Source organism: Cryptotermes secundus, unplaced genomic scaffold (genome assembly GCF_002891405.2).
Source record: "Cryptotermes secundus unplaced genomic scaffold, Csec_1.0 scaffold1251, whole genome shotgun sequence".
NCBI classification, from domain to species: Eukaryota; Metazoa; Arthropoda; class Insecta; order Blattodea; family Kalotermitidae; genus Cryptotermes; species Cryptotermes secundus.
The window spans coordinates 290,179-314,650 of record NW_019721527.1 but is presented as its reverse complement, the minus strand read 5'-3'; the positions used below and the strand labels follow the sequence as shown (position 1 = coordinate 314,650).

At 41.5% G+C, this 24,472-nt stretch overlaps 1 protein-coding gene across 2 annotated transcripts in view; it reads left to right on the top strand.

Annotated features, from left to right (window-relative positions):
• The window catches only part of LOC111875559 (runt-related transcription factor 3), a 100,429-nt gene extending 82,449 nt beyond the window's left edge, over positions 1 to 17,980 (top strand). For both annotated transcript variants that reach the window (XM_023871893.2, XM_023871892.2), the window contains exons 4-5: positions 15,237 to 15,437; positions 16,499 to 17,980. In XM_023871893.2, coding sequence (XP_023727661.1) covers positions 15,237 to 15,437; positions 16,499 to 17,322 — 1,025 coding nt within the window. In that variant the 3' untranslated portion in view covers positions 17,323 to 17,980. The remainder of the gene's footprint in view (positions 1 to 15,236; positions 15,438 to 16,498) is intronic.
• Positions 17,981 to 24,472: the final 6,492 nt, after the last annotated feature.

Here is a 24,472-nt window from a genome sequence, read left to right as displayed (position 1 = left end):
ATGAGGAAAGTTTTAATCATAGTAAAGCCCTAGCTGCCTTGTTCTGAACTAATATGACACCAGGCTCATTTAATATAGACCTCTGGCATTCTTTGTGCTGCAGGTTATCAAAAAGCATGTAATAATTATCAAAATAAATTTTGTTTCACATAATGGAAAATACTATTAACTCGGTGGACGAGCATAACTTCGGCTTGGTTAATGAATAATTTGAAATTGTGCTTGTGACACTGAAACGGATTTAGAACACGAGAAAGGAGGCAGGAGAGGAGAGAAAGAGAGAAAGAGAGGTACAGAGAAGCAGGGAAAGAAAATTAGAAACATGGGCAGGAAAAGAGAAAGATAGAAACGAAGAAATCGGTAGTTAAATTAATATAAAAGCAATAAAAAAATAAGGAGAGAAAATGTAATGAACAGAGAAAAGTAGGGAGAAAGAGGGAAAACATGATAGAGTGAGAGAGGAAAGGAGCCAGGAAGGAAAATGTGAGTTAAGGATTTTGTAAAAAATAAACAAACAAATAAATAAATAAATAAATATAAAAGTGAAGAGAAGGAAAGAAAGATAAAAAGACAGGAAGGAAGAAGGAGAGTATAAGAGAGAAGCAGTGAGGAAAAGAGGATGTAAGAAATGAGTTATAAATAAAAATCTAAATAACAAGGAAGAACTGAATGGGAATGTGAACAAAATTGAAGAGAGACAGGAAGAAAAAGCAGAGAGGAATAGATAGGCTAGGGGACAGACAAAATAAAATAAGACAGTCAAGCAATATATAAAACAAAGGAAATAAAATAGGAAAAGGAAAAACGAAGAAAGGAAAATCGGAAACAATGAGTGAGGAAGGGAGACATGCAGAAAGGAGGAAATCAATTAATGAATAAATAAATAAAGATAAATTAAGTATGAAGGGTAAACAGAGGACGAGAGCTGGGCTGATTATGTTCTAGAACGGAGTATCGGAGGAGCAGCAGACCCGTCAGTCCAAATGACAAAAGAATATCCTCTAAGACCCGTTGAATTTCTTACGACGCGAAGAAACGAGAGCGCAAGGGAGAAGAGAGAAGGAAACAGGAAAAAATTAATTTCCCTAGCAAAGTAAAGGCTTATCATGAGGGTGGGGTTTAGGATGACGTCACGGGCGAACGGGCGGGATTGGGCGGGGGGTTCCCCGGCTGTGGGACGCCCCATTGGTCCCCCGCAAAGCATGACCGCGCGCTGCTATCCGTCACACAGCGCGGGCGTCTTCTCAACGACGAGCGTCGCGACGCCAAGCGGCCACAACACACACCAACACCACCAGAATGTTTTCGTAATAGACTCTGTGGGGAAGGCGGCTTTAACGTCTTCATTCCAGAAAATGTGTCTCGCAGTCGAAATAAGATAGTTAACACAAGCATGGGGCCGCGGCATAACTCAAACGCTTAGTTGCTGGCTTCCTACCGCGGCGGCCCGGGTTCGATCCCGGGTCTGGTCACGTGGGGTTTGTGGTGGACAAAGTGGCGCTGGGGCGGTTTTCTCCGAGTACTTCGGTTTCCCCTGCCAATTTTCATTCCACCAAATTTTCCATCATCATAATCACGCGGTGCAGGCTACAATAGGCCAATCAGTGGCCGCCGTGCCGAGTGGACCCAGTTGGACTCCACCCCCCACTAAGCGAAATGGGCAGTGGCACGCGATAGTGTAGCTGGTCGAGGCACTATGTTACAAGCCGGAAGGTCGCGGGATCGAATCCCGATGAGGTGAATTTTTTCAATTTACCTAATCCTTCCAGCCGCACTATGCCCTTGCGGACGACTCAATCTCTAACATAAATGAGTACCAGGAATCTTCCTGGGAGGGGAAAGGCGGCCGGCGCGTAAAGCTGACAATATCACCGCCATCTGTGAGCCAATTTTCTAGAAAATGTGGGAGCTTCGACGTCTCACAACCCTTCGAACATCCACGGCCTGTTACAGGAATAGCTTTGGCCTTCTTGCTTTGAAATTGACTTGACTTTGTATTAACCAACCGAACCCTGAAATGTATCTTAATAATATTTAAAAATGAAGTTCCTACTTCAGAGAAATACACAGCTTCTCCAATATAAATGTCAGTGCTATTTAGGTAAATATTCACTCTTTATTTTGGCAATCGTGCGAAATACAGGTAAAACAAGAAATTATTTCTATGTTATGTAGTAGTACGTACATGTAGTAACCACAGGGTTTGTCAGGTTAGTCATAATAGTGTTTACTTTACTTTGACATTTCATTTCAAATTACTCTTACAATCAAGAGTATCATGTTGTTATCCTTTTGTCATCTTCAATGTTTTTGCTCTACTGCAGCTACTGGTGTCTTTAATGTAGCTGCTTTACTTTGCAATAACAAAAAAAAAACACTTTTCAAGCGTCTCAAAACAAGCATGTCAGCAGGGATTCAGAGCATTATGTTCCCGCAAGCTCTATTTACTTGTGGCCGGAGATTTGGTGTATGAAAATGCATAAATGTATCAAGTGCCCAGTTCGTGTCGGTCTATCTAGTTTTAAAGTAGGGGAATAAGTTTCAGTTCAAGGCATACCTAACTATATTCTTATATTCTGTGTATTTTCTGCTTCTTTGCTACCATTTTTATTACGTTTTCGCCAAGAGTTAGCTAATATTATAAGTTCTACGATACTATATTTATTCGACATTTTAAGAAAAAATTAACGTAACAGGTTCCTGTTAACTAGCTTCTTTTGGTGTTTAAATTAATGTACAANTATTATTATTATTATTATTATCATCATCATCATCATCATCATCACTACACACTTCCTTGTATTAGTATTTGTTCTGAATACGTGACAAAACTTTAAAGGTATCCATGTAACAGGCCGTGGAGGCCCATAGGGTTCTGAGACGTAGTGGCTTCAACATTGTCTAGACAATGAAATCAAAGTTGGCGATGAGGTTGTCAGCCTTGAGCGCCGACGGCCCTTTACCCCCAGGAAGATTTCTGGTACTCATTTCTGTTAGAGACTGAGTCAGCCTCAAGGCCATAGTGCGGCTGGAAGGATTAGGCCAATTGAAAAAAATCCATATCATCGGGCATCTAACACGTGATCTTCCGGCTGTAACATAGTGCCTCAACTAACTACGCTACCGCGTGCCCCTATGAATATGTTCTATATATATATTTAAAATACTTAATACTTTTTCTTACTGGTATTTTAGTCTACTTCACCTTTCATACCTGTACAACTCTAGAAATTTCTTCATCACCTCTTCTTCTCATGATGTGGAAGCTAAAAACTGATCCATCACGTCTTGTGCTAAGCACAGGGCGATGAAACAACTTTCATCTTCTCTTCTGAAGACGACCTGGTTGCCAAAACATATTTTATCACCTAATTTCGTTGACCACGTGGTCACTCGTTACTAGAAAACAACCCACTCGCCTGTTCCATCCAAACGTAGCTTCACTTGCAACCACTGATCACTTCCATATCTACATAAGATTTATCGAAACCTTCAAAAGATATCAACCCTAAAAAAAACTATAATATTTGTCGAAATGATGGAAACCCTTCAACCCTCTACACAGTTTATTCCCGAAAAAATTTATATATTATGTTACAGGTGCTAAAATTCAAGGGTATGAATTGTGACGTAAAGTAAGATTATGCAAAATCAGGAGCTTTCCTGCCCATCTCGATAGCTGCAGCGCGAGCTCAATGATCCTCACTAACTGTTATCAAAGCACTGGTGTGTTTGGACTAGCGAATCTTTATTACTAGGTTACGTATATGACATTCAGATCTTTTTAGTAAAATTACTTGTTCAAAAGATTGAATCGTGCATTTTATAAATATACGAATATATATCGTATGAACAACGAACGGAACCCGAGAACGTTCAACACGCCAGGTTCGGGGCAAGCGGTAACTGGATTACATTTCTCACAGCCAAGAGAGACAGGTCCATTAAAGTATAACATAACGATTAAAAAATACATTTTACTGCAAGGAAATGAAATAATTAGATTAAAATTAATAATTCTTGGCGATACCGATTATCTTTGAGCCATTGTAAGTCAGGATTACTGGGAACTCGGGTTAAAGTGGGTTCGCTTTATCTATGTCCCACTGTCTTTAGGCTCATTAAATGGCCGATTCGCCGATAATAGTGGCCACGTGGCCTGAAGTATGAACTGTCTTTGCTCGCTTGAACACTGGAATCCTGGCTTCGAATCCCATTCGAGCATGGATTTATGTGTAAGTTTATTCTATGTTTGCGCTGTTTTGTGTGTGAAGGTAGCGGCTTTGCGACGGGCTGATCTCCCGTTCAAGGAGTCATACCGAGTGTGTAAAAGATTGAGAAACTGAAAAGCGGCAAATTTCCAACAAAATGACTGTAGAGCCATAGATAAATATAAATGACCGATTCTCTGCACGTCATTCATCATCATAATTTATATGTTGGGTTTTTGGACTTNGACGGAAACAGATCCAGTTTCCGAAACGTCGTGTTTTTATTTGTTATCTTAAAAACCATGACGATGGATAAAGTCCAAAAACCCAACATATTAGTGTGTTATACACCATCGTCAGAATCCTATAGTAACTAATCATAATTTATATTTAAAATGTCCAGAAAAGCAAAATTTGTATTTATACACATACGCCATCACCGTAAACTTTTAAATCTTATTCATTAGGCTTAAATTTTCAACGTACCCCGAAATTTGTTACAGTATTTCGAGTCTGTAAGTCATCAGTTGCTAATAAGCTACAGCCATGACTCACACGTCATAACTTCGTGCGCTTCTCTTTAAAGCCTTCCACGTTCACCGCATATTTCCAACTTCTTCGCCTCATTTCTATTTTGTGCGTTTCTGTCCCTTTCACATTGTGTTGTCGGTATTGAATTTTCATTTCATATCGAATAAAGACGCTGTCAGCATATACCATGAAGATTCTCCTTCTGAGCAATATCGGCAAGTTGAAAGAGAATTTGAATGTTCACGAAGCTCTTCAGCGAGTTCTGTAGAAGGGAAACGTTTGCGGGTATCCTTCTGCGTAGAATGGTTCATACGAAATGACTTGGGTGTGACACGCAGAATTCGTCCGCAATAACGCTATCTGGGATGCGTTTATCCGCAACAGAGTTCTTCTTCTTTGTGCAACTATCCCAACTGGCGTCATAAACCAATCACAACAGCGCTCCTCAACTTCACAGTAGAGTTCCGAAACAATTGTTTCTGAAGATCCGACGGAGGAACCGCAAACGCTTCCCCAAGTTAATACAAAGACTGTAAGACTCGCGGGAGAGAAGTCTCTGGAAGATTTGGTAAGAAAACCTGAAGCAAGGCAAACATTAGGACGATCTAGAAGTATATTAAAATTAATTCTATATAACTAGAATGGATCTTACACAGTAACTGCCTTCTAAAAGAAGTTATTGAAGGAAAGATAGAGGGACGGATAGAAGTGACAAGAAGACGAGGAAGAAGACGTAAGAAGATGCTGGATGACCTTGGGGACAGAAGAGGATATTCTCATTTGAAGGAGAAAGCTCTAGATCGCATTAAATGGAGGAACTGTTTCGGAAGAGACTGTGGACCTGTCGTCTTGAGAGATTACTGATGAATGAATGAACTAGAATGGGGCTATGGACTGGATTGATCTTGGATCAGATATAGAAATGGTTAACATGGTGCTGAACCTTTTGGTTTGCATAAAATGCTGGGAAATTCTTGCGTGTTTGGACAACTCTTGGCTACCCAAGGATTCAGCTTCAGGGACTTAGTCAATTAGTTAAACTTATATCTAATTTTACTTTCGAGAATTATTTTAATTACTTAATTACTCCAGTAACATATTTTTTGATATCATATAGGCCTATGTTGCTTTCATATATTGTTTAATTTCATGAAATTATGTTCATGTGACTTTTCTAATTATTTATGATTTTTGCGCAATAAGCTCTGAAAATTGGTCGTGGTAAAACGAATTAATTTTATGTTGACTGTATTGGGTTGAAAATCACCATCCGAAATGATTTACGCCGCCTAAGATCTCTAGAATGAAGTAGAAAATTAGGAGCGTTCAGTGCTTTTTCTCTAATCAGCATTAAACGGTTGACCTTTGCTGGATACGTCTTGTGTTTCCTGTAAGGTACGAACTGATATTTTATGCAACGTTTAGAAGGAAGAACGTCTAAAACTATTGTATGAAAATATAAATTAGAACATTATACTGATTAGGTAATTTGCAGGAAAAAATTAATGTGACAATATTGTGATAGAGCGAAATATTTTGGTCTGATTAAATACTGTAATTTGGTAGGTGATCCGTGTAGAGTAGTCCGTTATGAACATGTTAGTTGATAGTAAATTGCAATTTACAATTTACACTGTCCAATAACTTGGGACAATAAAATTCACCAGGCCAGAGGCGACTGATTTCTACAGTTATATCTAGCGTACAAGGTAGAAACAAATGTTAACTGAAGATAAGATAAAACTGTAAAGAATGGGCTTGAATTCCTTTCGATCTCCTAAATTTAGGAATGTTTTATACATTATTACTAAAATATTCAGAATACAAGTAATCTGAGAGATATTTAAGGAATTATTGAAATGCCTACTCACAGAAGTGACTGTGACATCACTAAAGAATTTGGAACATTATGTTATGTCTCAAACATCTTTGAGGGTCTGTCATCATCACAAATGGACGCAGATTTTTGCGTCATTATTGGGAACTTACTAAACTTAATTCTAAATAGAGAATTGGGAGCAAAATCCACATGCCCATGGTTTTCTTTCTTACAAAAGGATCTATCTTCCTTAAGGTTACCCAGACAAGATGTGACGTAACCTCAAAGATATTTTGGACACAAAATAACAAAAATATTGCAAAGTGTACAAATATCTTTATCATTGTCCATTCCGGTATTTAACTTGAGGGACTGAAGAAAGCCACGAAAAAAATTCAGGCAGGATGGGAACGGTTCCCTCTTCTGGGATACAAGACAGTATATTTCGTTGAAAACTAAGCGACGTTTCAGAGAAACATGCCACATCCATCTTGAAGATTGAATAGTAAGCCAAGCAAGAAACATGAATCAGGCAAGTAACAAGTAGGGCTCTGTTTGCTCTGAAGCCAGAGGTGTCATATCCCTCCGAAACGTCGGCTAACTTTCAAATTACCATGACTTAAAATCCCAGGAGACAGAAATGTAACCACCGCTGTGAGAAATGCAAATCTTATATTTAGTCCGGATATTCGGTGTTCCGGCCGAGAATCGTACCGGATGTCCCTGAATAGAAATCACAAACGTCATCAAGTGAGCCAACCTGGTCGATCCTTGAAAGAGATGGAGGAATCAATAGCATATTTACTTCGGAGCCCGGTACAAAGTTTCAAAACTTTGGGAAGAAGAAAAATCATCCATTCTTATTCAAGATTTTCTTTTCTACAATAAACAACTCGGCAGATATAAGACTGTCACAGTTCTAAGTCCAAAACAGAACCCATAACACTATCTCTATGTTACTTAGTTCCTCACTGACCAAACCTCAGCAAACCCAAACAAAAGAACTGTTTTCACAAAATCTGATAACATATTCAAGGCATATTGTCATATAAATAATAACTAACTCCATGAAGCTGAGACCTTCTTCAGAAGTCGCCAGTTGCTCAGCTGCTCAAGAATTTCCCAAAATCTTATGGAACCTATGGGTTCATTACCGTGTGCACAAGAGCCCTCCACTGGTCTCTCTCTCCTGAGGCAGATGAATCCAGTCCATACTACCCAATTCTATTTTCCAAAGATCAATTTTAATATTATCTTCTCACCTATGTCTAGTATAACTAACGGGTTCTTTCCTTCTGGCTTTCCTACAAAAACCCTGTATGCATTCACCTTCCCCATGCATGCTACATGTCCTGCCAATCTCCATTGACTTGAAAATTCTAATAATTTTTGGAGAAGGATTCAAGTTATGAAGCGCCTCAATATGCAGTTTTCTCCAACATCCTGTTATTTTAGGAGTCTAGACAGCTCAGTCGGGTTTAGTGATGGGCTATAGGTTGGGTGACCGGGATTCGATTCCCGATAGAGAGGAGATTTATCTCCTCTCCAAGTCGTCCAGACCGTCCCTGTGACCCACACAGCCTTCTGTCCAATAGGCAGCAGGAACTCTTACCTCGGGAATGAAGCTGACCACTCACTTCTGTCTAGTACCAAGATCAAGAATTACGGGGCTATTTATACGTCTTAGGGCCGCGCCATAGCTCAAATGGTTAGTCGCTGGCTTCCCACTGCGGCGGCCCGGAATCGATCTCAGGTCTGGTCAAGTGGGATTTGTGGTGGACAAAGTGGCGCTGGGGTAGGTTTTCTCCAAGTACTTCGGTTTCCCCTGCCAATCTTCATTCCACCAATTGCTCCACAATCACCCTCACCTATCATCTGGGGCTGTTACAATAGGTCAGAAGTGGCCGCAGTACAAGGAACTTACTCCCACCACACTAGCAATAAAAAAAAATATTTATACGTCTTCATGGCGTGGTTCTTAATTAAGCACAGGGGCATTACCTTTGTTTACCTTACCCTGTTTTCAAATACGCTCAGCCTATGTTCTTCCCTTAATATCAGAGACCAAGTTTCACACTCGCCAATTGCAGTGGCCGCGCGCTCTAAGGCATGAACCTTCTTCACCCGCTAGAAAGCTGAGATCGTGGGTTCGAATTCCATTCGAGGAATGGTTGTCTGTGTGCGTTTATTCTGCGTTTGTGTTGTTCTGTGTGTAGGTAGCGGCCTTGCGACGGGCTTATTATCCCCCGTCCAAGGAGTCCTACGGACTGTGTATGGATTAAGAAACTGAAAATGCAGCCAAGGTCCAAAAGGGCTGTAGAGCCTGAATTAGACAGAGAAATTACACCCCAGCACAAAACTACAGTCAAAATACTGTCTTATATATATATCAGGGTAAATTTAAAATGACGCGTCATGTTTCGTCCGGAAACCACAATAAGGGGCTCTCGAATAATACTGCGGCAACACACGCTGTCTCTTCAGTAAATGTATCGAGTGTTTCAGGCTAAGGTAGGATTCGTGTCCTGTTCACTGGCTCTACCCTTTGAGTGTCGTGTTGTATGTAATTAGCATTATCAGCCCTTTCCTCTCGACACCCTTAAAGGGCGCCGCAGACAAAGCGACATTTACAACTTAAAAATATTTTTCACTCCCCAACACCCCATTCTTCGTACCGCGCAAAGGACAAGAGGCGAACCAGTTGGTACACCACTGGAAAGTATTGCCCCCCACTTCGACAGCAGTGACGTCACTAATCGCAAGGTATCGCCGGTCAAGTGAGATGTTTGGAAAAACAAGTAGCTACAGTTGAAGCACTGAACACTTTGAAAGAAAAAACAAAGCAAAAAAAAACTCCGTGTTTCTAATCCGCAAGTGAACTATACCGACTGAGCGACCGCCGATTTTCGGCGAAGTTAGTGACAACTTAANGAAATGTAACCACCGCTGTGAGAAATGCAAATCTTATATTTAGTCCGGATATTCGGTGTTCCGGCCGAGAATCGTACCGGATGTCCCTGAATAGAAATCACAAACGTCATCAAGTGAGCCAACCTGGTCGATCCTTGAAAGAGATGGAGGAATCAATAGCATATTTACTTCGGAGCCCGGTACAAAGTTTCAAAACTTTGGGAAGAAGAAAAATCATCCATTCTTATTCAAGATTTTCTTTTCTACAATAAACAACTCGGCAGATATAAGACTGTCACAGTTCTAAGTCCAAAACAGAACCCATAACACTATCTCTATGTTACTTAGTTCCTCACTGACCAAACCTCAGCAAACCCAAACAAAAGAACTGTTTTCACCAAATCTGATAACATATTCAAGGCATATTGTCATATAAATAATAACTAACTCCATGAAGCTGAGACCTTCTTCAGAAGTCGCCAGTTGCTCAGCTGCTCAAGAATTTCCCAAAATCTTATGGAACCTATGGGTTCATTACCGTGTGCACAAGAGCCCTCCACTGGTCTCTCTCTCCTGAGGCAGATGAATCCAGTCCATACTACCCAATTCTATTTTCCAAAGATCAATTTTAATATTATCTTCTCACCTATGTCTAGTATAACTAACGGGTTCTTTCCTTCTGGCTTTCCTACAAAAACCCTGTATGCATTCACCTTCCCCATGCATGCTACATGTCCTGCCAATCTCCATTGACTTGAAAATTCTAATAATTTTTGGAGAAGGATTCAAGTTATGAAGCGCCTCAATATGCAGTTTTCTCCAACATCCTGTTATTTTAGGAGTCTAGACAGCTCAGTCGGGTTTAGTGATGGGCTATAGGTTGGGTGACCGGGATTCGATTCCCGATAGAGAGGAGATTTATCTCCTCTCCAAGTCGTCCAGACCGTCCCTGTGACCCACACAGCCTTCTGTCCAATAGGCAGCAGGAACTCTTACCTCGGGAATGAAGCTGACCACTCACTTCTGTCTAGTACCAAGATCAAGAATTACGGGGCTATTTATACGTCTTAGGGCCGCGCCATAGCTCAAATGGTTAGTCGCTGGCTTCCCACTGCGGCGGCCCGGAATCGATCTCAGGTCTGGTCAAGTGGGATTTGTGGTGGACAAAGTGGCGCTGGGGTAGGTTTTCTCCAAGTACTTCGGTTTCCCCTGCCAATCTTCATTCCACCAATTGCTCCACAATCACCCTCACCTATCATCTGGGGCTGTTACAATAGGTCAGAAGTGGCCGCAGTACAAGGAACTTACTCCCACCACACTAGCAATAAAAAAAAATATTTATACGTCTTCATGGCGTGGTTCTTAATTAAGCACAGGGGCATTACCTTTGTTTACCTTACCCTGTTTTCAAATACGCTCAGCCTATGTTCTTCCCTTAATATCAGAGACCAAGTTTCACACTCGCCAATTGCAGTGGCCGCGCGCTCTAAGGCATGAACCTTCTTCACCCGCTAGAAAGCTGAGATCGTGGGTTCGAATTCCATTCGAGGAATGGTTGTCTGTGTGCGTTTATTCTGCGTTTGTGTTGTTCTGTGTGTAGGTAGCGGCCTTGCGACGGGCTTATTATCCCCCGTCCAAGGAGTCCTACGGACTGTGTATGGATTAAGAAACTGAAAATGCAGCCAAGGTCCAAAAGGGCTGTAGAGCCTGAATTAGACAGAGAAATTACACCCCAGCACAAAACTACAGTCAAAATACTGTCTTATATATATATCAGGGTAAATTTAAAATGACGCGTCATGTTTCGTCCGGAAACCACAATAAGGGGCTCTCGAATAATACTGCGGCAACACACGCTGTCTCTTCAGTAAATGTATCGAGTGTTTCAGGCTAAGGTAGGATTCGTGTCCTGTTCACTGGCTCTACCCTTTGAGTGTCGTGTTGTATGTAATTAGCATTATCAGCCCTTTCCTCTCGACACCCTTAAAGGGCGCCGCAGACAAAGCGACATTTACAACTTAAAAATATTTTTCACTCCCCAACACCCCATTCTTCGTACCGCGCAAAGGACAAGAGGCGAACCAGTTGGTACACCACTGGAAAGTATTGCCCCCCACTTCGACAGCAGTGACGTCACTAATCGCAAGGTATCGCCGGTCAAGTGAGATGTTTGGAAAAACAAGTAGCTACAGTTGAAGCACTGAACACTTTGAAAGAAAAAACAAAGCAAAAAAAAACTCCGTGTTTCTAATCCGCAAGTGAACTATACCGACTGAGCGACCGCCGATTTTCGGCGAAGTTAGTGACAACTTAAGCGGATAGCGGGTGTCACGTGGTCAGCGCAACGGATCCCCACGGCCGTAAATTTCGGTTTTCTAAACAGTAGCCGCTATTTCCTTGAAATAGATCATCAATTATATTCACGAGGCTGAGTGGACCCGTTCCAGACCCACTACTTCTCAGAAAATCTGATAACGCCGGGAATCGCACCCGAACCTCTGGATCTGTAGCCAGGAACTCTGACCACTAGACCACAGAAGTGATCACAATTTGAAAGAAACTCAGATACATTCTTAAATTTAAGTCTTAATTCAATATGTATGATAAAGGTAAGGTAAAGCTGTCCCTGTAACAGACCGTGGAGACCCATAGCGTTGTCAGACATCGAGGCTCCCACATTTTCTAGACAATCGGTTCACAGATGGCGGCAAAATTGTCAGCCTTACGTGCCGGCCGCTTTTTGCCCCCAGGAAGATTCTTAGTACTCATTTCTGTTAGATGCTTAGTCGACCCCAGTGCCGTAGTGCTACTGGAAGGATTAGGTCAATTAAAAAAATCCAATGACCTCATCGGGAATCGAACCCGTGACCTTTCAGCTTGTAGTACAGTGCCTCAATCAACTACGCTAACGCGCGCCTCCTAAATGTTGTCACATATTAGGGGTTAGCGTGACTAATAATAATATGTTCTGTATTTGATAATTTGGTTTATTGGCTCTTCTTTACAATTACAGACAAATATAACAGCTGACATATTGATGTATTTCTGAACGACTTCAGTCTGACGAATCTGTATGAAGAATCTCTCCTGAAATTGAATGCACTGAACTCCCTTTTACAACTGCCACGCAGTCCGAATGTAGGTCATCATATCGAACACTTAGTTTTCCTCCTTTATTATATTTGTCATCATGTGAATCTTGTGTTTAGCAACTTACTTCCTGGCAACGACTCATCCGTTGCTATTCGTTGTAGCGGAAACGTGATTTCCGAGCCGTTGCCCAACAATGGACATCCGCTCCGGCTCCATCATCCGGCTTCCAGCCGTCACATCATAATATGTTTATTATCTCAGACAAAACAAATGGAAATGAATCTACAGTAACCCCTCGTTATAACGGACTAATGATGTCCGTTGTCGACGAAGTCCGCAATAACCGAGTGAACGGGTTTTCATGGAAGTACACCGTAGGATACATAACCCGCACACACAATAAACAGAAACACATAGTGTGATTACGTCAGTGCTATTATATTGGGGTACTTTTCCATTTTACTTTTTTTTTATTGCTAGTGGGGTGGGGCTAAGTCCTTTGTACTGCGGCCACTTCTGGCCTACTGTACCAGCCCCAGATGATAGGTGAGGGTGACTGTGGAGCAATTAGTGGAATGAAGGTTGGCAGGGGAAACTGAAGTACTCGGAGAAATCCTGCCCCAGCGCAACTTTGTCCACCACAGATCCCACTTGACCACACCGGGGATCGAACCCGGGCCGCCGCGGTGGGAAGCCAGCGACTAACCGCTTGAGCTATGGTGCGGCCTTCCATTTTACTTAGTTTTCTAACTAAACTCTTTCATAATGTCTCAACATATCTACAAATTGACAATTTTACACAGCCAGTGTTTGTCCGTTTCTTGTATATATGAAATCCGTTATATCCGGGTCCCTTATAACGAGTGTATAATGTAATAGGTTTCAAAACCCGGAAAGACAATGTGAACAGATGTTACCGCTAAAATCAAGGACACGAGAAGGAGGACAAATTCTGAGTTCATCGTTGGAGGCGGAAGAGTTCAATGAAGATGATGATGAAACAGCCGAATACTGAAGTCAGACAGCGCGACATGGGTACGAGACTATCTATTTGGTAATAGGGGGAAACATTTAAAATGAATCGCATGGAAACTAGAAGCTGTGATTTGGGCTAAACTGAACTGGTTTTGCACACGGTGACACAATTTATTGAAATCGCCTTACGCATGTTAGAATGACCTGAACTGTTTCTGAACACGGCAATAAAACCAACTGAACTGGTTCTCTACATGACAGTACAATTAAATTGGCAGGTTTCGCATGTGATATAATGAACTGATCTAGTTCTATACACAGTGATACAATTAACTGAAATAATTCTACAAATAGTTCTCTACAATGTGACACAATTAATTAAACTGGTTCTGCTAATGACAAAATGAACTGAACTATTCTGTACATGGTGATACAATACACTGAACTGGTTCTGCAGGCGCACGGTGATGTAATTAACACTAATTGGTTCTGCTTAAGGTACAATGAACTGAACTGGTTCTGCAGGCGCACGGTGATGTAATTAACACTAATTGGTTCTGCTTAAGGTACAATGAACTGAACTGGTTCTGCAGGCGCACGGTGATGTAATTAACACTAATTGGTTCTGCTTAAGGTACAATGAACTGAACTGGTTCTGCAGGCGCACGGTGATGTAATTAACACTAATTGGTTCTGCTTAAGGTACAATGAACTGAACTGGTTCTGTTTAAGGTCCAATGAACTGAACTGGTTCTGCAGGCGCACGGTGATGTAATTAACACTAATTGGTTCTGCTTAAGGTACAATGAACTGAACTGGTTCTGCAGGCGCACGGTGATGTAATTAACACTAATTGGTTCTGCTTAAGGTACAATGAACTGAACTGGTTCTGCAGGCGCACGGTGATGTAATTAACACTAATTGGTTCTGCTTAAGGTACAATGAACTGAACTGGTTCTGCAGGCGCACGGTGATGTAATTAACACTAATTGGTTCTGCTTAAGGTACAATGAACTGAACTGGTTCTGCAGGCGCACGGTGATGTAATTAACACTAATTGGTTCTGCTTAAGGTACAATGAACTGAACTGGTTCTGCAGGCGCACGGTGATGTAATTAACACTAATTGGTTCTGCTTAAGGTACAATGAACTGAACTGGTTCTGCAGGCGCACGGTGATGTAATTAACACTAATTGGTTCTGCTTAAGGTACAATGAACTGAACTGGTTCTGCAGGCGCACGGTGATGTAATTAACACTAATTGGTTCTGCTTAAGGTACAATGAACTGAACTGGTTCTGCAGGCGCACGGTGATGTAATTAACACTAATTGGTTCTGCTTAAGGTACAATGAACTGAACTGGTTCTGTTTAAGGTCCAATGAACTGAACTGGTTCTGCAGGCGCACGGTGATGTAATTAACAGTAATTGGTTCTGCTTAAGGTAAAATGAACTGAACTGGTTCTGTCTAAAGTCCAATGAACTGAACTGGTTCTGTTTAAGGTCCAATGAACTGAACTGGTTCTGCAGGCGCACGGTGATGTAATTAACACTAATTGGTTCTGCTTAAGGTAAAATGAACTGAACTGGTTCTGTTTAAGGTCCAATGAACTGAACTGGTTCTACAGGCGCACGGTGATGTAATTAACTGAATTGATTCTGCAAATGGTGATACACTGACTGCTACCTCTGTTGCAGGGATCGCTCACCACCTTGGCATGAGTGGAACGGAGCCCCCGTGGGGACCGTTCGGGAGAGGGCCCGGCGGGTACGCGCACCACTACCTGCCGCCACACTGCGGGGCACCGGCCGGTCTGCACGCGCCCCACTTCCCGCCCCATGTGCTGGCGCTCACCAACCCCGACCAGCCCCTCAGCTCACCCAACAGACTGTCCTCAGGTACTGTTCTGCATTCATAGCGGTAGGATCCGAGCTCGGCGACTTGGAGGGTCAAGCGTCGGCTCACCAAGCGGGGAGTTCCCGTCAAGCTAATGTATCCTCCTTACTTTGGGCGTGTTGCTGGAATGCTTATTGCGGTAGGCTAGTTCTTACGGCGAGAATGAAAGTAGTTCACTTAACTTCAATCAATTTAACATATTTCATCGCTTAACAGCAATAAAGCCAAATTCAGAGATGGAATGATTAATTAATAGGAAGAAGTCGCATGTAATACAACAAGAATAAAAAATAATACATGAAAATTATCCACATATATAAAAATGAAACTTAAGAGATAGGCAAGAAGGGACATTTATATATTAAATAATACGTTTATCAAGAGAGTAAAAATAAGAAAACAAACAAAAATATTAATACAATTTTTCAGTATACCTGAACATTAATTAATTTATATATAATTATAAAAATAACAATAATAATAATAATGGTTCAAAATACGCTCGCCCTCTCGCCTGAGGAGAGATATTGGTGAAAATTAAATTAATTAAATTTGAATTACTACTGATGGCAATGTGTTGGCTGTGCCTTTCCAGGCTAGTTTTCTTATATTTCAGCTATAAAGTGGCGAGATACAGGACAATAAAAATATTTTAAAAGGTGAAGGTAAAGGTAAATTTGTCCTTTTGCTTAATTAATTAAACACGCCACTGAAACCTTTAAGAGAGATGAGGTATAGCTCCACAATTCTTGATCTCGGGACGTGAGTGGTCAGCTTCACGCCCCGGTCGCTCTACCCACGGAAACAACTTCCAGTACCTATTTGATAGGAGACTGGGTGAACCACAGAGCTGCTGTGGACGCTGTGGAGTAGAGAAAAAACTCTTGGTTCCTGTCGGAATCGAACCGCGGCCCTCCATCTCCTAGCCCATCGTTATACAGACTAAGCTTTTAGGCAAGGATACACGAATGAATAGAGTGTAATTAGAACACAAAGTTTTTTCAGTTTTGGCACTGTTTCGACAATGCTGGGACTTGCATTAATGCGACCTTTCTTTCCACAGTATCGGAACCCCAGGGCCGCTCCTCCAGCGACACGACCATAGGGACTATGAGCATTAGTGTGGCCAGTCACAGCAGCAGCAGCACAGCCAGCAGTCAGCCGGCGTCAGGGACAGTCAGGAGCCCCAAACCCAGGAGACAGGGACAGCAGGGACAGCTTACAACAGTTCCGCGGCTCTCACCTACACCTGAAGGCACAACAACGCCTACTCCAACAGGTCAAGATGCTCCATCATCCTCTTCTACCTCTCCTCTAGAGGCCCCACCGCCTTCACCACCCACGATAAGATTCGCACCCACAGCACATCCACACCCTCATTTTCATCCCCTGTTACACCACCACCACCACCACCACCACCCTGGGGGTGGACAGCACTCAGCTTATTTCAGCAGCGCAGCAGCTGCAGCGGCGGCCGCTAGTCTCTTCCTTAACACTCCTCTGCTACCCCCGACGTCACAGTGGTTATATTCCCAACTATACGGGAGTGCGCCAAACCCTCTGCACACACATCTGCACCCCCATCTCCATCACCTAACTCCAACACACAGGCCACCCCTGATATTACCCATAAGACGGACTCCAGTCCCAGAAACTGAAGAGAATGATGCACCGGAGGAATTAGTCACGAACAGGTCCAATGCGGAAGGGACACGCAGCAGCTCTGCCTCGCCGCCTGCAATGCCGACCAAGAAAGTGAAGCCCTCAACATCGCCCTGTGCGACAACTGCGGATACTTGTAATAACAAGGGACTTTCCCCGCCTGCTTCAACAGTCACTGCCACCAAGACTACCACGAGACATTCCGACGTCTGGCGGCCGTATTAGTAATTAAAAGTATCAAGTGGGCCATGGTGTTTGTTAAAGAGTTCTATCTGACTTTAAATCGAATTTATTTGGAGACGACAAGTTAAACGTGATGTGTTCTAGAATAACGAAAATACATTGGTGGCAGCGGTGGGAACGGTGATGGTAGTTGACAGTGAAGTGATCATGGAAGTGACATAAATATTTATACAGATGTTAACAGTCTGTAAATATGTATGAGATCCTAGTTTCTAATGGAATGTGATGCTGTTTTCTGGTTGATCGGCTAGATGTACCGATGTTTCGGAGGAGCCTGTTTCCTCTATCTTCTACCCTGAAGGTTAGGGTATTAAGTTCCGTCTAACGTTGCAATCTGTTTACCAAATTACACGGTCTCAGATCTCAGAAGATTGTAAAGCCGGTAGAAATATTCTTGTTCTATCACAAAATCTATGTGGGGGAAGTAAATTCGCTGTCTTTAAAGACATCGTGGCTTTCCTCAGTAATCCTAGATGAATGTCAGGATACTACCTTTAAATTGACTGTAACTGATCCCTTAAATTTGTAATCTACTCTTAGTTCATGAACAAACTTCTCATTATTAGACGCTGTAGTGCGTCTACAGACCGCCTCTGTGGTCTAGTGGTCAGCGTTCCTGGCTACAGTTCCAGAGGACCCGGGTTCGATTTCCGGCGCTACCAGATTTTCTGAGAAGTAGCGGGTCTGGAACGGGTCCACTCAGCCTCGTGAGCATAACTGATTAACGACCGTGGTGATTTGTTGCGCTGAGCATGAGACACCATCTATCCGCTAAAGTTGGCACTAACTTCGCCGACAAGCGGCAGTCGCTCGGTTGGTATAGTTCGCGTGCAGGCTAAAGCCACGGAGGTTTTTTTTGTAGTGCGTCTACAACTGAGAAGGTGCAATTAAAACCCCAAGAATCTGTAAACAATTACTCAGATGCTGAAGAGTATAAACAGAATAATGTTTCCCCCCCCCCATTTTGGAATTCTCACTGCGGTCACTATAAAGAGTAGTATCTTCTGAACGTGTTACCGTGTAGTCGGGTAGAATAGGAACTTCCTACCTCCATCTCCATTGACTTCAGTTTCCTGCTTTGTTCCTGTTGGTTGATTATTTTATATACTCTTCGATGTTGAAGATGAAGGCAATACTTTCCTTCGAAACGTAGACGAATTTCTACCGGACTACACAGAATCGCGTCCAGAGGACAGTCCTCTTCTATATCCAGAACTGAGGCCTATATATTTTCCCCAATCGCAGAAAATTCATTATCTTGGCCATGCTGACTACCTGCTTTATGATGGTCTCTTATCTTACACTTACTCTTCCACCCTGAAGATGGAGGCGATATATTTCTCCGAAATCTCGGTTGGCTTTTACCTGATTATATGTCGTTATATCCCTTAAGACAGAACTCTTCATAACAATCGCTGGGAGGATCTCAATCCAACAGAATAACTTATTTTGTTGGATTTGAGGCGAGACTGTGTAGAGTACTGTAACTTGGAGAAAAGTCGACGTATAGGAGGGACATATTGTCACCATCTTCACGGTTGAAGTTTCGCGCCCATTTCTCCTATTTCTTATTTTTATTATAGTTCGATCCTGTAGATGTAGGTAAACACGTAAAGCTATCCCTGTAACAAGTCGTGAAGGATCATAGGGTTGTGAGACGTCAAGGCTCCCACGTTTCTTAGACAATCAGCTCACAGATGGCGGTAAGATTGTCAGCCTTAAGCGCCAGCTGGCTGCACTTTACCCCCAGGAAGATTCCTGGTGCTCATTTCTGTTAGAGGCTGAGTCGACCCCAGGGCCATAGTGCTGCTGGTAGTATTAGGTCAATTGAAAAAATCCAATGACTCCATCGAAAATCGAACCCACGGTCTTCCGGCTTGAAGCACAGTGCCTAAACCAACTACGATACAGCGTGCTCCCGCATCCCCCCCCCACCCGAGGTTGTAGTCCATATATGAAGTATATATATATACGTATACTCCGAAACGCCAGGCTGCCTCCGAAGTACACTGCGTTACAAGGCGGATATAAAATTATTCACCAACCGCGGTGAAGAAGGTAGTAATCACCTATCAGATTCTAAGACATTATAAATCAAGATCACTATAGAAAGAATAAATCATTGGATGTATCTCCATTTGGAAAAAGGAAGCTGTTAAAATAAATTAATTTTAAATTTATTGTACACAACACATTTACAAAATCCTCTTGACAATGTACAATTCTAAATTCTTATGAGGTTGGAAAATAGAAATGGGGCATGCATTTATGATTAATTAAGTTTTAAAAGTGCAGTTTTCTAAGCTTCTAACATACACAAATTATAAAATTGTTGAAGAATTTCATGAGTGCGCTATTATTATCACTTCGAAAGAATGTCAACGATAATGAAGTAGTGGGAACTACTGGTAACACATCGTAGTACCGTCCAATGTGATAACGAATATTATCAAAGAAATAAAAATTCCATGGCCACTACTGCCACCTGACCTCGTTCTTTATGGAAGATTAATATAGACTTGATCATATTTTACATTTTCCAGTGCACAGTACGTTACAGAGAGGATTTCCGCCTCTGATGTTTATTTTAAACTTGTTTCGTTATATTTTAGATTATAAATAATATTATAATATATGTATATACACTAACACTACAGAAACAAAGTGTTTATGTTTTGTTGTTTAAAGACAATTTTCCTTCTTTGTGATATCCTCAAAGCGTTCAGAATAAAAATATTAGAGTAAATTCGTCCAGGCCTCTTCATAAGCTATTCCGCTTAAAAAGTTTGATTGTTCTGATCTTGAATTATTTAGGACTGTTGCAGATCGGTTGAGCCCGACAACAAGTTAAAACTTCGGTTGGTTTACGACAAAGGAAGTTTCATATTGGCATTATTACGCAGATGTACTAAAATATTTCGTTACATAAAAATAGAATGGAAAGGTTTAATTAAGTGACAGTGTGAGAAGCTTCTGTAATAAAGAATCCGGTTCGAATCCCGGCTGTTACCAGCTATTCCGATTTTTTTTTTAATTTTCCACAGTCTTTCCATATGACAGAACATTACCGTCTCCTTCGAAGTCCCTACTCATTCACAATCCATGATCGTCATCATGTCTCATATAAAGTTATAAAAATTCTGTAATCAAATTAAGTCGTTAAATGATTTAAGGGTCAATGTAACTAAATTTAATCAAAATCTGTTAAGTCTTTTGTGAGACGAATGAAGGGAACAAAAAGGCTGTTACAAACGCGAAGCGCTTCCAGTATCAAAACAACAACAAACTCAGTGGCTTTAGTCCGGAAGCGAAATATACCGACCGAAAGACCAGTAAAGTAAACGTAAATCGATGAGACTCTTTTATTATTTTTAAATTACAAACAAATATTTGTTTTACATAAAGCACGAATGATAACTATAATATCATCTCGAATAATAGAAAGACTCGAAAATAAATATCTGTGACAAATAGAAGGCTTTGAGAGAACCAATAGAGAAGGAGAGTTATGCCGTTTATATATAAACAGAAATGTAAATGATCAGTATTAGCCTTCGTGTTTTCGTGAGTGGCCACTACCCTCCCTAATAAATTATTATTCTATGAAATTTACACTCTGAAATTATATTCTACCACCTGCATTTTTACTTCCCTCTTAATGTCCTACTTTATTCTGTACTTAACAGGAAAAGAAGTGTTTTGTGGTAATTACTTCTGGCATTTCTACACGTAACAGTGCTGAGATGTACGTAGAAACAGAACTGGGTTAACTTTTTACCTTCCCGGATTTTATAGCACTTTACAGAATATAAGAAAATGACGCGTAAATGTTAATAAGTTTACAATATTATCCTTCGCCATTAAAAATGTCAGAATAATTTCAAAATTCTCCCTTTCCATTACGATGAAAAGCAACTATACCATCAGGGGACATAATCTATGAACCATTCCCGAACACCGCAAATGGCTTGAAATTACAGAGTTAACTGTCTTTTTGACGGTTAGTAACCTAGAAAATATAATTTTAAAAATAACTCGTTGAGCCATTAGATTTTATGAACGTCTGAGGAAGATTTTGGGAATCCAAGAAAATGACCCTCAGCTCATAACCATTTATGTTACCTTTGTTCCTTTAAAGATGGAAAACACACACTCAGCAATTATCTCCAAGGCAGTTAAGTTGCCTTTCTGAAAGGAAATCAGGCCTGGAATATCTTCGTGGAGCCCACACCAAACTGAGCGCAGTAGCTTTTAAACAAACAGGCACTCAAAACAGTTGCAACCAATTCTTCTATTTAAATGCTAATACAACGCGGACCTTATACTTCACGTCCGTCTGCTGACGTCAGAATGACGTACAAGAGGTGAAGGAAAACGTTGACCACGCGGACGAATTCTTTACGTCCGTACGTGGTTCATTTCTTTGTTTGTATTTTTAAGCCTATAACAAAAAAGAAGAAGAAGAAGAGTGTAGAGACTCCATTCTTAATTTGTGAAACACCGCAGAACGGCTGATAGTAAGGTTTCAACACGAAAATCTTCAAATTAATCCCATGCATTGGTGTTCATGAATTTGGCTTTTGTTTCGGTTTGCTGCATGTATTATCCAGCTTTCTTTCTGTCTTAGTTTCATGTCTGCACGTGCATTATCACCATTTATATTGTACAATTTTCTGTTATCTCGCTTTGACACACACACACACACACACACACACACACATATATATATATATATATATATATAATGTCCCAGGAGGAAAGGTCAATATTCTTGGAGGTCATATTATCGGTCATTTTAAACCAAAAAATGTACATGTACATGTGTCCTATTCCCAACGGTTTCCCGGATAGAGCTATTTCACTGTACGGTTCTAAAATTGTTGACAAGAAAGAGACATTACGTACTGTTTCTAATACCAGTATTTACTGTTCCAGTGACAAAGTTGGTACAGTTTACCTAGTATACTACTGTGACGTGTAGCGTAAACGCCGGGATACCGGAGTCGAAACAAACGTCCACTGCTAGCCAACGGCTGGGTAAATATTGTTCCCGCAGCGAAGTCAGCCATTGCTAGGCAACCATTGGCTACATACGTTCCGAAGGTACACTCGAAACAAAGACACGGCTGGTCACCACGGAAATTACAATTGTTTCCAACATAATGCGATCCCAAAGAGCAGTTGTAACCAGGAATGACCCCTAAATTCAGAACCTCAGACACAAAAGTAAGAAGCTAAGTCTTTAGTTTATATGGCGTAATTAAGGTATCCTTTAGAGTGTCATCATTGTTCGTAGTTACGAAGTGTTATAGTTGCAGTAAGATTGAAAGTGTTAGAATCAATTGTACTTCCTTATGGGGAATATTCAATAAATCGACTCACCAATCCAAACCCTCGCCTAAAATCACTAGTACAAGTGACAATACACTGTCGAAAATTCTACCGTCAACATCAATGCATTTTGTAACTCGTGTGGAGACGTGGCACGTTGCTCGTCTGTACAGTGTACAGTGTACTGTACAGTGAGATTGCTCTATCTCGGTGCAACTAGTGTGAGGACATGGCGTGTTGCTCGTCTGTACAGTGTACTGTACAGTGAAATAACTCTATCTCGGAAACCGTTCGGAAGAAGACACCTGTACGTATAAACTTTTTTGGTTACAATGACCGATACAGCGACCTCCAGAATATTGACCTTCCTCCTGGGACACTCTGTATAGCTGTAGTTAGAGTTACATATTTAGTCCAAGATTGACGAGACAGAAGAATATTGAACCATTGGTCCCGCGAGGCCCGAAACTAAAAGTAAATATGCTGGCGAGGACCAGCTGCAATTAACCAGACAAACATATACGTTGTCCAGTGATTTAGGTTGATTTTTATAACGGACCCAATATAGTAGATGCTTCCCAACCCCTCGCCTGAGGACAGAAAGATCCAGTTTCCAGAAAGTTGTGTTGTTTGAAATAGCGGACGATGGATAAATCCAGACCCCCAGCTTTTCAGAGGTCAAAGAACGAAATATTTCACCTATGTCTTACACTACTAATGAGTTGCAATGTAATATTTTTCGAGTTCTACTAAACCAGGAGAGACGCTCTCTGGACCGAGAATCGAATCTGGACATCTAGGAAAAAAACTAGTACGCTTAACCATCTTCTAAACATGGGAGTGCTATGAAGCTTGGCCGCGCCATAGCTCAAGCAGTTAGTCGCTGGTTTCCCATCATGGCGACCCGGGTTCTATCCCGGGTCTGGTAAAGTGTTATTTGTGATGGACAAAGCGGCGCAGGAGCTGGTTTTCTCCGAGTACTTCGGTTTAACCTGCCAATCTTCATTCCACCAAATACTCCATCATCATAATCACTCGGGGCAGGTACAATAGGCCCATCAGTGGCCGCCTTGCCGAGTGGACCCAGCTGGACTCCACCACCCACTAAGCGAATTTTCATTTTTAATCTACGAAGGTTCAAATACATTCTAGCCCTTATGAAACTCTATTTACAGCAAACGTAAGGGTGAATTTGAGTCTCATTCAACACGTTTCCGCACTCTTATGCAGAGAGAGCTGTAATAACGACAACCAGAAATGCCACAGTCCATGACAAGAAGGGCCTGTAATTCGAGGTGTTGGGAGATTCATGTGGCACTAACGGGCAAGACCCCGCTTCGTTCTGGGAGGAGTAGAAGCGACCGTAACTTGACCATATTGTTGGAGGGTCAAGCAGACCGACAGGTTCTTAGATCGCGTTGAAAAAGTAGGTGAATGGATGCGACCATGACGACCCACGACATTCAGCCGCCCAGAGGTAAGTAAGCAGAATTATCCTTCAATCTGAAAAGTTAAAGTGAGAATAGCGTCCATTGTTTATCTTCCGTCAAAATTGCAACACTTTTACTTTCTACACTTCAACGGAAGATAAACAATAGACGCTAGTTTGAACAATTGCAACGGAATGGTGAGATGCAGAAAGTTAAAGTGAGATAAATATTTATAGATACAATATACAACTACAAATTACTATCAACCGTTGAAAATTCAACGGGGATTGTTATCGTTTGTTATACATGCTTTCATAATATCAACTTCAATTGTTTTCACCCGTATCTCTTTACAGTCCTACAGGTCATCA